Source organism: Manis javanica, chromosome 13, assembly GCF_040802235.1.
Source record: "Manis javanica isolate MJ-LG chromosome 13, MJ_LKY, whole genome shotgun sequence".
NCBI classification, from domain to species: Eukaryota; Metazoa; Chordata; class Mammalia; order Pholidota; family Manidae; genus Manis; species Manis javanica.
Genome location: NC_133168.1, coordinates 6,487,271 through 6,503,200, shown reverse-complemented (window position 1 = coordinate 6,503,200; position 15,930 = coordinate 6,487,271). Strand labels below are relative to the sequence as shown.

The 15,930-nt window shown below is 35.5% G+C and overlaps 1 protein-coding gene across 10 annotated transcripts in view; it reads left to right on the top strand.

Annotated features, from left to right (window-relative positions):
* The window catches only part of GRIK2 (glutamate ionotropic receptor kainate type subunit 2), a 577,367-nt gene that overhangs the window by 352,349 nt on the left and 209,088 nt on the right, over positions 1 to 15,930 (top strand). For all 10 annotated transcript variants that reach the window (XM_037012294.2, XM_037012291.2, XM_073220908.1 and 7 more), the window contains 2 exons: positions 9,771 to 9,914; positions 12,548 to 12,655. In XM_037012294.2, the coding sequence (XP_036868189.1) occupies positions 9,771 to 9,914; positions 12,548 to 12,655 (252 nt within the window). The remainder of the gene's footprint in view (positions 1 to 9,770; positions 9,915 to 12,547; positions 12,656 to 15,930) is intronic.

Below are 15,930 nucleotides of genomic sequence, written 5' to 3'. Positions count from 1 at the left end.
GTAGTTAAGAACAAATTTTAATATGATTTGTTGACATTTTGTTTTTGTCTATATTAATATCTACTTTATATATCAGATCATGCTTAAAATAGATCTTAATTAAATTTTGGGTGGGTAGATGATATATGAATTCTTAGGCTCTCAATATTTACAGGTATTTGGTTGGGATTTACATGAATATTTGAACTTATGAACACAGATTTCTAGTATATTTTTTGATTTACATACTCCTAGATTTCAAATTAGAAAGAATTAGCCTGTTAACAGCATAAAAATCAATTTTAACTCATCATATTGAAAAAAACAAATAAAAACAATATAGATGAATATAAATTTTTAAATGCAAGAAGCTAATTTGAGCTCCAAATATCAAGAATAATTGGGTGTATTGGCGAGCAGCTGAAAGTGCAAAGAATACTTCCCCTTGATATTGACTCTTCTCTAGATCAATAGCAGTTCCAGTTGTAGCAAAAAGCGGCAAGATTTAACAGGACCTAAATTATTAAGGCCAGTACACTGTAGCTAGAGAGTTCATTAACAGTCCCATCAATACAGCGTGGTTCTTGGATGTTAGTAAGAGCTCATGGAACATTTTAAAGGAAAATAAGATATCTCAATGGACTGATCTTAGTGGGAAAAATTTAATTAGGTAAGAATAATTACGTTAGTTAAATGAAACTTTTAATCGAAAACCTGTTGGCATTTTCTAACCTGCTTCACAGCTGTCCCCTTAATCATTTATATTTAAAAAGTGAAGAGTTTCTATACCTGGCATTTGAGGAACATCTAAACATCTTGGAATTTGTCTATTAAAGTTTAAAGGAATTAAGAAAGTGTGGCAATAAAAACAAATGGGATTTTCTGCTTGGCAAATGGTGCATTTTAAAGATATGTGTAGGAAAGAAAGAAAATTATATAGAAAATATTCATGGTGAATACACATAATTCTTGGAAAGAATGCAAAATAGTCATCTCCTAAAGCTTTCACAATTGCAATGTTAAAACTCCATGGATTGAATTTCATACCCTATAAAGCTCTAAAAGCTTACAGGGAAATAATGCTGTTTGTAAAATTCTCTTTTTGAGAGTTGTTAAAGAAAATGACACTCAGCAGGAGTTCTTGCAAGATTGAAAGCCCAAAACTGTGCAATATAAACATAAAGAGTCAATGAAAACTCTTATGTCCAAATTAACATTGACCACATTTTAGACTGTATTTTATTAGTCATTCAAAACATTAACTGTCACTATTTTTAGGTAGCTTTTTGCTTAAGCCATAGAGCATAGGTATTTATTAAAAGTCACAGACTCCCAGGAACACGCAACAAATGGAGCTAGTAATTACTCATGGCATTAATCGCAGCCTAAGCCATTTCTTTGCTGAGTATTAACTAGACTACATCCGGCACTGTCTCCTTCATTTGACCTTCAGAGCGTTGCTGAACATGAGTTTTCTTCCTAACTCATCAGTTTGACTGTGAATTTGAACCCATTCTATTCTCCACCCTCTGCTCCTCTTCATCATCCTTCAAGCTCTTACCCCCTTTAACCCTCATGGGTACTGAACACCGTACAGGTAGCTACAAAAATCCATATTCCTTTTAAAGGTCTTTCATCATGTAGTTTCTGAAATCTCCTTTTATTCAGCTAATTTGTAGTACAAGAGTTTCTGTGGTTAGTTACAAAACATGAAATATAGGTATATTCATATCCTATTGTGTAAGAGGGGGGGCAAAGGGAGACAGAATCTTGGGGTATTAGTGAGTGACTTTGGATAGGAAAGAAAGGATTTTAGTTTTCCCCGTAGAATATCAGGGGGCCATGGAGGGTTTTAACATGGGCAAAACATTGAACAGTGAAGTAAAAATAACAAAGAAAATATAAATATTAGCAGATTGTATTGGTCCAGGCAGGAGTTACGGAGAGTATGGGACAGAGACAGTGGCTAAAGAAAAGTGATTTTTGATTTCCCTTGTTTATTAATATGTATGAAATGTTAATACAAAAGTTTATTAAGCAAGCATTACAAAGCATAAGGAATTGTGGGGAGACGGTAGGTAAATAATTAAGGCTTTGATTTGTAAAAAGGCCAAAATAAAACCAGAATGGAATGTAAGTTTTCTAGGACCTTGATTGTAAACAACAGACACCTTAAAAGCCACCTGGTTCCAGCCTCTTTTCTTAGAAATGAAGATACTGAAGAGTCAAAAAATACAAGGCAGATTTGTGTAATTCACACTGCTGGTGTATAATTACCAACAGTGGCTTTCTTTTAGTAAGTAGTGCAAGAGACTATAATATTTTACCACTTATATTCATTCTTAAATTCTAAACTTCCAAACTTGTCAGGTAACACGTGTGTATTCAGTAATCTTTCCTCTTTTTTTTTTTTGAGCTCTGAATTGTGGCATTGTGTCCACACCCCATTCCTCGGGATCGTGTTGTTGTGTGATACTTGCCTTCCTGCCCTCCCTTTGCTTTCCAAAACTTGATCTGCTTTCTTGAACAGCATGAGGCCTGTTCCCTCATTTTGGCTAACAGTGGGTGCACAAGGGTTGAAACATTATACTTTCTAAACCGGTTCCTTGTTTTGGATAGTATCCATCTTGCAGAGATGACCGCTCTTCTGTTTATTGTTGTCATCATCGGCCAACACCTGCCTATGCACCATGGGCCAGGGGTTGTGCCAGCTGCTCTGATGCGTTATCTCGTGCCGTCTGGGCAGTCCACGCAGCTGCTGGTAAAGGACTGTTTCAGTGTAGCACAAAGAGCCGGCCGCAGAGGAAGCATAATGGCGGCTGCAGCGTAACTGGGAGAATTGTCTCTGACAATTGGCTCCCGACTAGGACTGAGGGCATTTCTTCATCGGTCCCTCAGTTCATTTAGCGCCGCTGCACACCTGCTGTGTGCTGGGCAGACTGCCGGGTGCAGGGTGCCAGCTCAGGGAATGAACACCAGCCTGCCTTCCACGTGTGACCCTCAGCCTTGCTCAGAGGGATGCGTGATAACCCATCCCGTTTGGGCTTCTGCTGACTGTCCAAGGGCGCGCCAGCGGTCAGAGTCCACGCCTTTCCCTACCACCTTCAAGATCCGCATTGTCTAATTGAAGAATCAGTATTATTGTTTTTCTCTTGGAACTGTCTGGTTTTTGAAAGTGATTTTCCAACAAGGAAAATAAAGGGCGGATCATCATTTCTGTTTTGGGTTTTTGTTATTTTTTTCTCCAATTGTAAAATAAGCAAACAAGGCTAAGGGGATTTAAAAATTGTTTTTGATTGTTTTAGGTAAAAAATCAAGGCAGGGAGAGAGCCAGAATTCATAAACCTAAATTCCATTTATTAGTCCAAGCTGCTCTTTGTGTTATGTACTATACTTAAGGTGGGAATTCAGAAATGAGCAAAATCCGAGACCTAGGAGTTCCAGAATGGATCTGCCACCTGCCAGCCAGCATTCAGATCTCAAAGGGGACCTGCCTGCACTTATTTAATGGAAAGATAAATGTGTTCACAGAACTGTTACTATAAATTCATTTAGAAAAGGGACAGAGGCTGCGCTCCCATTCCTCCCAGGGCTGAGCTGCTGGCAGATTTGGTTCAGTGTGCCTCTGGGACATAACCCATCCTAGCTAGGTGGCAAATGTGATTGTTATTCAGAGCTCCCTCATACCTATTTCTATTACAGTTTAAATGAACTTTTTGGTTGAATTCATCAATTTATTGAAAAATGCCTTTATATGCTTACTATGGTAAGACAACGTACAGAGTACTGTGTGGGATATGACAAAGGCAGGCATTCAGTTATTATCCAAAAGATGCATGTGGTCTAGAAAGGAAGATGAGAGGGGAGGGAGCATGAACCGTTTTATTAAAACTTGAATGTGCAAGGAAGAAAGAAGATTCAAATCAGCGATGCTTATTTTGGGAGGATACTTCTACAATAAAATGAAATCTATGAACCATCTTCCCTGAAAACTGCGCAGTCACTCTTTAATTTAAAATAGCTGTGCTGGAGTAAAATTGACATACTGTGAACTTCCCATATTTGGGAAGCTCATCAAAATGTACAATTTGATACATTTTTTTACCTAATGTATATATCCCATGAAACCATCCCTAAATCAAGATATGAACATATATCACATGAGTCTGTAGCATGATTACACTTACATGTAAATCGTTACATACAACATCGGATGTGTTTGGAGCGTTGGCCAAGAGCCCAAATATGCAAAATGCACTTAAGCAGGATGACATTGTCACAAATGCAACTCCGTTTGCATTATTAGTGAAAATAAATTGGAAAAGACCATGTTCCAAGTCCCCCCAGTCCAAACTCCGTGGGGGTACACAAAAGCCACACTACCTGGGGAACAGACTGTTCCGAAAGATTGTCTCCTCACTGGAAAGAAAAATGAATTCTACAGAAAGCTCTTTGCTAAGAGAAGTCTTTAGTGTATGAGATTGTATGAACCAGTGTTCCCTTCTATGTTTTATATAGTTGAGAATTGTTCATTTCTATTTAATTCATGCTTCTTGCAAATAAAAGCTATGTTTTAATTTTTTTGTAACTCCTAGACCACATATCCCAGAACTTTACAAAGGAGATGTCTAGTGATGATAATTGCGGTGGTCAGAACCGGAAATAATGTAGGCACTCAACAGGGACGTGCTTGCTAATGACTCCCTGGTACCAGATTCTTCTGGAAATTAAATCTAAGTACATAGAAATATTTTAACTATTCACAGCATCCATTCTTATTCCTGCTTTTATAGTTTGGGAAGTGTTTTAATCATAGAAACAAAATAAATAATATTAAACAATGGTAATTTTTATCATTTGAAACTTTTGAGGGCACCCAGTATCCCTGATTCTTCAATTATTTAAAAATGTGTGGTCATCAGACATGGGGTCACCTGAGACAGATGAAGTAGTGTTGGGTGACTACAGCATTTTCTGTGGCAATAGCTCAACCATAAAAAGCAGCACCTGTCACTTCCCACCTGCGTCCGCATTCCACACTCTACACCTACAAGTAATTAGACGAGGTATAAGATAAACTCAGCAATAAGCTAGTAGGATGGTTAATGCATATTTAAAATGTATGAAAAGGTGCTTCTCATGATCTTTCCAGGCCACCCATTTAGAAGATCACTATAGAAATCCATTTCATTGAAATGGATAGGATTATATTGCACAATTTTAAAGGTTTGCAAAACAAGTTTTTGGCTGACAGACATTCTTTATGGGTTCACTAACTTATCTGGGAAAGAATAATTAAGTTCCAACTCCAGTCTAGTCCAAGGCAGGCTCTCAAGGGGACTCCTATGGGCTATTGATACATGCTTGATCAAGCAGTGAAGCATGGAGGTCTGAGCTCTGTCTGCGTCCATCTAGTCAGCATTTCCTTCTGGGCCATATTCCCAGGGTGAAAAGCTGCTTTCCATTAAGTGTGAGCTATTTATATATAAATGAGTAAGTATACCTGAAAGAGAGAAAATAGGATAGATTGTTTTGTCTTCATTGCTTTTTTTATTCTTTTCCTTTCCTCTGCTTAACTTTGTCTTTGTAGTTTAGGATTTGAATGACTATGACTTTATCTAACTGCCTCTGTGGATGTTAATGGCCAAACTGTATACATAGTCCATTGTCATTTAATTCATCCATTAAAGTTAAGTTGAGCCCTGAAGCTTTCTTTAGAGGTGTCTATGATGTAAAAAGAAAAAAGAAATTGGCTTGGGAGCCAAATTAACTTTCATTTGAATCTCAGCTTAGAGACATACCCTCGGTGGGACTGGGGGACATCATTGTCTGGTGTTCAGCAGGACCTCAAAAAATAGGAGACTGCTGCCCTCACTTTCCGCTGCATTGCCTGTCACGGTTTCTGTGGGACTGTGGCTGAGGAGAGGTGGGAAGTCCTGAAAGTCTTGATGGTGGTTCCAAGAATGGCTTCTGAGCCTTCTTCTGAGTCTTGTTGGGGTAACTGGCATGATAGTTCTAAGAGCTAAATTTTGTTTTTTGAGTCTTGTTTCTTCAGGCCTTGAGAGAATTACTTGAACTTTGTAAAACTCTACTTTTCTCCGCTCTTAAATGATAATAGTAATACCCCCTAAAACGTATGGTCTTTGCGAGAATTAAAAGATAGTGCATGTAAAGAAATTTGTGCAGTTGTGTGGCCTAAAATAAACGTGCAGTGTAACTTGATAGTAATACAATGTTATAAAAATGATGACAAAGCAATGGATTGTGCATCTCTCTTATTTTTCCTCTTCTCTTCCACCCCTCCATTCTTTTCTCCTATTTTCTATGGAGAGGTCAAGGCAGGGATTATAAAGTCAATATGAGAAGGTGGAAGACTTACAAGAGCAGCTCAATCAACCTATACATTTTAGAGTTGGGAGTAAGAGAGGCCCCTGAATTCTGATCTTGAAAGATACTTTAGGACCTTTGCCTTTTGAAAATCTCCCAAGCAGCACCTGTATAAAGGAAATCTACTTCTTTTATGAAATTGTTCCTGATTAATATTATTAACTTCCTCTTATTGACCCAAACCCATACATTGATGTTTCTTTTTGTGCATTTGTATTTATCAATTCTCCACAATCGAGCTTTCCTAACTTTACAGTACATTTTCATCTATGTGCATATTTATTGCTCATCAAAAATAAAAATAAAAATTAATGCATTCGGATACTTATTGACGTTTCTTATACTTTGTAACTTCAAAATCATTTAACCTATTTTGCTTTATTAAATGTAGAGCAGTGAGCAAAAAACTAGAGAAAATGTGGACCCTGCTTAGATAGACGGGACTTAGATGCTAAGTTTAAGTCCACCTCTACATTCTAGGCTCTTAAACCAGTTACCTAACTGTTTTCTGCCTCAATTTCCTGTTTGATAAAAACTCAGTGGGCTTCCAACTGGATGATGATAATGAAAATTAAAGGAAATGATCATAGAAGAAAGCTTCATATATAGAAAATACAGAATGAATGTTAACTAATAATATTACTAATATAAGAAAAATTTTCAAGCATATGCATTCTTGTGAAAATAATAAATACTTTTTGAAACACGAGTTTTCTCACAAATTTTCAAAGGTAGAAGAATTTGCATATGTACAGTTTTGCAAATAAGACAGTAGAAGTAAATGGAAAACGGTCAGGTGCAAATGGAAAATAACTATCATCACATAAAACAACTAGTCTAAAAGAGTAGTTTCAGAAGTTCTATTGCTTTATCATAAATCAACATCATTTAAATTGGGAATTCAAGAAGTAATTTGATAAACAACTTTTTAACAATTGGCAGTTTTTTCTCTAGTATTAACCAACAATTTAATAAACATTGTCTTCCTCTTATAATTACATTTAAAATCATAGTGCTCAAATAGTTCTATTATCAACTAGTGTGTTCTTTAATCTTGAAGCTGCAGCCATGTACCAAAAACAATTTTCCCAACTCTTAATTAAGCAAAATTCTTTCCTAGCATTGCTATTTTAGATAAGGGTACCATTCTAGGATTGTCATATAAGTCAGTAAATCATGGTAGGATGTAAGAATATCATAGGTTTGTGTTCTTTTAGATATTTTGTGGCAATAGATCAAAATTTCCATTCTGGGAATAATTGCAGCGGTGTGCAGTAAACTTCCATCTTAAAACCTGTAGAAGATAAAGAAAAGGAAAAAAAATAGTGTATTTTCTTCCCTTTGATTTTTTTTTTATTGTTGTTGTTTATATAACATGCAGCATGGTGGTTGTAAATAATAGTTATGAGCAAAGACGCTGTTTGTATCTGGGCCTCCCACATTTTAACTGTGTGACTTTGGTTAGCTACTTCTTTCAAACTTGGTTTAGTCATTTGAAAAATGGGAACAATAATGTTACTAAACTACTGAGAGAATTAAGTAAGTTAAAAATACTTAGTAAGTCCCCATAAAGATGTTTATAATGATTTATGCTGGAAATACAGTTGTATATATCTATTTGTACACTTAGCATCAAATCACATGCAATTTCCCATCAAATTATTTTTCAAAACATGACTTTAAACTGTTATATAAAATATCATTGTGACTTTGTTTCCTAATTTTGAACATTCAGTAACTTTCCACTCTTTTCAAATTTTTAAAAAAATAAATAATATAGATAGTCTTTGTTCTTATCTCTGGTTTTCTCAGGAGAAATTCCATAAAGAGGAATTACTAGGTTAAAAAACAAGGAAGTTTTTAAGGTCCCTTGTGGTGCAAATGGCAAATTTGCCCTTTATCTTCCCTCTAGTATGTCTGACAGTGTTCATTTCTTTATACCTTTGTTAACAGTGATGTTTTTTTAAAAATTCACTTTATTTTGAAATCACGTGTGTCTTTCATGTTTTGGTAACTACTTTTATGACCCTTTGTGGGACATGGACTATTTCCTCTGAGCTTTACGTCGGGCCGAAGACAGTTACCAGTCTAGTGCTCTAGCTCATGATGTCTGCCTGTGTCAACTCCCCTATTCCAGCATTCAGCAGCGTATGTGAAAGAAGTCAGCTGGCATTTTCAAAATGAGGGTTATGAATCTGACCGATATTCCCCAAAGATTTATGAACTATAAAATGGCATTATTATTATGTCCTGTCATTGCTTTGTGCTTTTTAGCAGTCTTCCATTTTATGTGGTGTAAAGCTCCTAGGATCCATTTTCATGAAAGCTACCATGTGAACTCATTTTGCATTGTATTGTGGCGAACACTATAATCTACAGGGTTCCTATTCATTTTGGAATTCATTTCACAGCTCACTAATTGTGTGAATGAGCAGAGGAAATATATGCTTTTATTCCGAAGCATGCCAGGCAGATGGCCCGAAGTTCATTGCTACCAGCACTGTCAGGGTGGCCCTGTTCTGTAGGTAGTGAGCCTGGCATCGATCCATCAAACACAGTGTGAAGGTCCATTTAACACAGCACTTGACAGTCACCGAGTGTCTGGTTTGCTGGGACTTACAAACATTTTGTTTCTTATCATCAACCTCTAAAGTGGTCAGCCATTTGAGCAGGTGCAAACACAGTAGAAAATTCATATTTGTTTTACTTGAGAAGCCAAAATGAATTTTATTCATATGGAAATCTTGGTTAAAGAAACAGTACAGGAGATGAAGGCTAGTTTCTTGAAAAGGGATTAATACGTGTGCTGGGAGTCAAAACTGTAGCATCATTTCTGAAATTGAAACTTTGGAAAAATTGGACTGAAGAAAAGATCAGGTTTTATGTCTCTAAGCTTCTTTCAGGTGAATCTACTTTCAAGTCTCTTTTTTTCTTCCTGTACAAGGAAATTTTTTACTTACTCACTTTTATATACAATATGCAGTTTATGTAACCACTCGAAATGTCCCCAATTGCATTCATCGTGCGTGTGTGCGCGTGTGTGTGTGTGTGTTGTGTGTAGTGAGATAAAGTATCATTCCTCTTTAGAGACAGAAGGAGTGACAAAAGATGAAATCATGGATTTCACACATTTCCTACTTCAACAGAAGCGGGACAATATGAATTGGGTTATCGCTTCCGGAAAGGGAGCATAGGTCAAATGCCATAATGGAGCTGGATGTAGTAATTTGATCACAGTATCTTACTTAAGAGAATCAGAGAATGTGGAGATACTGTTTTCTCCCTCAAACAGAGAAAAACTGGCTGTGTATTTCTCTCTCCCCTCTCTTCGCCTCCCTCCCAAGCCACCTCCCATAGGTTCACCCATTGTATTGACCCATGTTCCCTTCTCTCTCGGCTTTCAGACCGATGCTGCCCTAATGTACGACGCAGTGCACGTGGTGTCTGTGGGCGTCCAACAGTTTCCCCAGATGACAGTCAGCTCCTTACAGTGTAACCGACACAAACCCTGGCGCTTCGGGACCCGCTTTATGAGCCTGATTAAAGAGGTATGTCAGGAGAAACACACTGCCTGGTTTCTTTGTCCTGACGGTGAATGAATTGAGATGACTGCAGTTTTTCTAAAAGTCCTTTTATTGTATCTTTTAAATTAAAATTACCCCATATAAGTAAAATTAACATTTTGACTAATAAATAATATGGAACAAAAGGAGGAAAGTACCTAATAAATGAATATCCTTCAAAATATCTAAGATTGTGTAAACAGTTGAAAATTTGTGACCTATGATTTGTGACATTGTTAATCTTTACCATCCTGAATCTTTATATGTGTTAGTTTTCAATTATGTGGACATATATATGTTTAAATAATGTTTGTTTATATTTTAGGCAACAAAATATGCAATGAGCTTTTAACATGAACTCCATTTACACTACTCTAAATTACACCCAATTTGTAAGTCTTAAAAGAATCGTTATTTAGATCTGTAGTTCCTAAATATAATGTCTAGTTATTTTAATTATAATTATAGTAGCAGTTAACATAAAACATATACATGGATTCACAAACGTGCAAAGTTTACTTTGTATTGCATAGCGCACCATTCTTATAGCCAAATATCATTTCTGTTATGTCTGTTATAGAAAAAGCATGTCCTTAGTAAGGAAAAAAAGGGAAAATTCTTAAAGTCCAAACATACATATACACACATTCTTCTTCCTGCCATGAAGAAAATTCCTTTGTCAGCTTAGGAAACTTCTCATTTGGTTAGAATAGAAGCTTTTATATGAAAGTTTAATCTTTGTTATGAAAAATTACAGGTGTTTTTCCATATAAGCTATTTCATTAGTGGATTACAAGATATCGGTTTATCATATGACAAAGTATTCATCATGAATATAAAAGTGCAAATAGGTTCATTATTAAGAGTCTCTTAGTCCTTGGCAAAGAGTACCTTCACTTTTCCTTGCCTAAGTCCCACCAGCTCTCAGATAGGTGAAATGATTCTCCCTGACGAATACGCAGTTAATTTATTACTCCACATTCTGCATTTATTTTTGGTTTGAAATTGAGCATAAGAGAGCTGCATACGTAGTACACAGCTTTGGTTAGTTGAAGAACTGCTTTCTGAATGCAGCACTTGAACCTGGAGGTATATGCCCAACGGTCTTGTTAGAAACAACTGTATGAAACTCACTATTATATTTATGTTAGAGTGTTAATGAGCACCTTGTCCACTACATCACACAGGGCCACTCTTACGGGGACCGAAAGGAGACAGTTCTCAGGTCTCAGTACTAGGAAAATCTAGTATTGGGCCATTGGTATGTCTTAAATTATAAACCTTGTATATTGTGTTTAGATCATATTATCCTTCATTGCTTTGATTGCTAGAAGTTCAGAATTGAATCTGTGATTTAATTTTATTGATTGTAGTTTCACCTGATGTCTTTGTGCTGTATCCCACATATATTTTACTATTCTGCAGTTCTGCTCCTGCACTTCTTGATCACATTGTAAATTTTAATACTAATATGCGTTTTTATTAAACACCTGAATTATTTTCTTTGGAAGAAGTTGTGTTGAAAAGTAATGTTAACAGGTTTAAACTCAGTGATGATGTTGAAATATGCATGTAGATATGTATTATAATTTTTTCTCTTTTGCGTGTAATCTTCTAGCCAAAAATATTTTAGAATATTCTTTAGAATATTTTCTAGGGTATATAAATTCTCAAGAAATACATGGAGCCTAAGAAATATAGTAATAATCATATCTATTGTGGTCCTAATTGGAATGTTACCTATCGTGTACTGGCTTTTACTTTTTTTGGGTGTTGGTGTATATTCTTTCAAACATTACAGTTCCAAGTATATATTACATTAATTAAATTTTTCATATAACTATTTTCCATGCTATTTCCAAGTGATAAATAATAGAAAGCATCTAATTTTTGTCTAGATAGCAGAATGAGAAAACATTTTGTGTCTCAAAAATAATAATAATAAGACCAGATACTTGCTCACCTTTGAGGGAGGAACCCACTATATAACTAGATTATTATATATATTCTCACTTCGTACATGGAGAGCTTCTTCTATAGGAAGTATAGCTTGGTGTGAAGTAGTGTTGATACATTTCTCCAAATCTCACTTAAAGGGAAATAAAGTAATAAGTTTTAATTACTCTAAAATGAAAGTGCATAATTGAAGTTTTATAACATAGGTTTTCCTAGCTTCAGTTGCTTTCATTGCAATAAAATAAGTTTATTTTCATATTGGTATGAATTCAGGAGTGGTATTTTATAACAGTAGTTCTATTTGTAATCTCCAGGGATATATTCACTATCTCATATATCATAAAAAAGTGACTGAATTCTTCTTGTTTTGCTAAAAGAAGTTTGCTATTTAAAATGTAATCTTCAAATTTCTCATAAAAAACCATACCTGGAAAATGAACTATTTAAAATGAAAAATTTACAAGAAATTTCATACTGATACTACCATAACTTATTTTTTAAAAATCCCTCAAAAAGTTCAGAAGAGAATAAAAAATGCTTTAAAAATCTTTATCAATGTAAATTTATGAGAAGTAAGAAAATCATGTTTTCTATACTTTATGAAAAAATATTTTCTCTTCTCTTCTTCCTTTACTTATTTACAATTTTTTCTTTTCTAATAGGCACATTGGGAAGGTCTCACAGGCAGAATAACTTTCAACAAAACCAATGGTTTACGAACAGATTTTGACTTGGATGTAATCAGCCTCAAGGAGGAAGGTCTGGAAAAGGTACTGGGGGCAGTCATCTTATTTTTTTTAGTATTGAATAAAACATCTTAATGGAGAAATAAGGATATAGTCCCTCTTGTAGTCATCTTTCATTGACATTTAACTTTATTGAATAACTGAAAAATACATCTTCAGTTCATTATGTTAAATGTAACCAGTTGACAATTAGTCAAGGATAGAGGGTGTCTAAAGACAACTTAACATTTTAGTTTCCCATCAAGTTTTTCTGATACTTTGAAACACCTATAATTTTAATTAGCCTTAAGGTTTAATATAGTAATTAGAAAATATTTATGTATCTGCTCATATAGACTTTCCTACTTGGAGCAGAAAATGAAAAGAATTAAATACAGAAACATGTTTCCATTGCTGGGTCATATTCAAGTGAAGTGTCTAAATTATTGTAGACAAGGCTAATTACATATGAACATAAACCTATTACACTGGATCTATCTTAATTAATTCTATTTCCACGGATTGAAGTAAAGGACAGGCAAGGCTTATAGAATTTGGGTATGTGCTTCCTTTAAGAATATTTTAGTATAAGTTTGCTTATATCTGTAATACATGCATTCAGATATTTTTTTCTGATTCATTGAAAATTGAGGTTAAAAATATACTGTGATAAGTTGAGAGAAATTATATTTGTGGTCATATTGCTTTAAAGATAGTAAGGTCCCTTATATTTCATCTTAGAATTGAACATGGAGCATTATCTGTGGATCGAAATTAAAGAAGGAAATTGAGTCAGAAAGGGTCTTCTGGCCTGAGAGATAGGAGCATTCTAAACGCTGATTCAAACAATTCTGGAGAGAAAGCAAACATTTGTAATAATGTCCCCAAGCTTGCAAGGATGCACATTGTACCAATGGCGTATCTGGTCCCCTGCATAGTACCATCTAAATGAATACCCACTAACATTCCAGTGTAACATGCCATGTAACTTAAAAGAATAAAAATAATTATTCTATATACAAATGTCCCCCTTTTTTCCTTCATTTAAGTTTAAGCAGTGGAAGTACAAGACCACTCAAATGAGAACAAATGGAAGTTCTCATTCAAGCTGCTATCGCAAGGGAGCCCCCCACCATCATTTGCATTTGGCATAGAGTCAAAGGCAGGCAGGTCTAGGGGGAAAAAGGGTAAGTCTCAGGTGGGCTCTGACTGGAGACGGTTGGCCTGAGGAAACTGGGGATGGGCTAATGAGAAGTGGGGCATCCTGGCTATAGTTTGGAGGATATTTGAGTTTCTCTGGTTGATCCTGAATTGGAAAGGTGATGAAACGTGAGGAAGCTGAGGGTTATCGAACAAATCTTGCCCAGTCTGGGGAGATGGCTGCAGAGGTTCTGGTTTGGCGTTGCAGGGTGTTTGCACTCGAGATTCTGTATGAGGTCAGACCACTGTATATTTGTATATCCAGTCTGTTAAAGGAATTATTGAAGTCACTTGGAAGGAGAGGGAAGAACAGCAAAAATAGTAAGGGTCAAGAAAAATTAACATGAAGGAACATGAAAATATCTTCATAATAGACAGTAGAATAAGGGATTATAGTTTTTGTTGCTTTTTAGAATAGGTAACTAGAACATGACTTACCATTGGAAATGGCTTAACTTTACTTACCTAGTCCTCTGAAAGCTTAGCTATGTGCTTAGGAAAGACCAGTTTCAGATGGAAAAAAACACATGACTTTAAAGATACTAAGATGTTAAGAAGCATTCAGAAGGTTCTTAGAATATAACTTCAAAAGAATTCTGTTTAGAGCAACAACATTTGGAAATAGGTCTAAATTGAGTAGTTGACAGAGCATGAAAATGGTGCATTTTCATTGCACGATGAGCTATTGAGAGGCTGTTTTGGGGAAAACAACACTTATACTTAATGAATTTCTTCTAAGAAACTATCATGCAATAATAAAAGCACTTAATCCTACCCCATGATTGAATTTTCTTTTAATAAATTTACTTGATTTGACTATATGGGAAAGGAGTTACTAATTGTAGTAGTATAGTGGACTCTATTTTCTTCTTTTTTAAAAATAAAGTTGACAATATTATATTGGTTTCAGATGTACAACATAGTGACTTCGTATTTATATGCATTACTAGATGTTTGCCATGGGTGTGCAGTTCTTCCTGCTACCATACCAAGATAGACAGTATTATTGGTTAGCTACGTGCTTAGGAAAGACCAGCTTCAGATGGAACAAAACACATGACTTTAAAGATAGTAAGATGTTAAGTATTATGTATGTTGTACTTCCAGTCCTATGACTACCGTATTTTACAATTTGTAATTTGTACCTGTTTATCCCCTTCCCCTATTTCACCCAACTCCCCAAACCTCTCCCTGTGCCAACCAAAAATCTGTTCTCATATTTACTGGTCTATTTCTTTTTTGTTTGTTTGCTTTGTTTCTTAGATTCCACATATAAGTGAAATCATATGATATTTGTCTTTCTCTGCCTGGCTTATTGCATTGAGCATAATACCCTCTAGGTCATGCTGTATGTTGTCACAAATGGCAAGATTACCATCATTTTTATGACTGAGTAATATTCCATTGTATACATGTACCACCTCCTCTTTATCCATTCATCTACAGATGGACACTTGGATTCCTACCATATCTTTGCTATTGTAAATAATATTGCAATAAACATAGGTGTGCATATATCTTTGCAAATCAATGATTTTGTTTTCTTCATATAAATTACAAGAAGTGGAATTGCTGAGTTGTATATTTCTGTTCTTAGTTTTTTGAGGAACCTCTGTATTGTTTTCCACAGAGGCTGGAACAATTCACATTCCTACCAACCGTGTAGAAGAGGTTCCATTTCTCTGCGTCCTCACCAACACTTGTTATTTCTTGTCTTTTGGACAGTGGCCATTCTGACTGGTGTGAGGTGGTATCTCACTGTGGTTTTGATTTGCATTTTCCTGATGATTAGTGATGGGGAGCATCTTTTCATGTGGCTGTCTGCCATCTGTATATGTCTTATTTAGAAAAATGTCTGTTCAGGTCCTCTGCCCATTTTTTAATTGGATTATTGGGGGTTTTGGTGTTGGGTAGTATGAGTTCTTTATATATTTGTATATTAGCCTCTTACAGGCTACATCATTTGCAAATACATTCTCCCATATGGTAGGTTGCCTTTTTGTTTTGTTGAGGGTTTCCTTTGCTGTGTTTTTTAGTTTGATATAGTCCCACTTGTTTATTTGTACTTTTGTTTCCCTTGCCCATGGAGACATATCCAGAAATAAATTTCTAATGTTGAT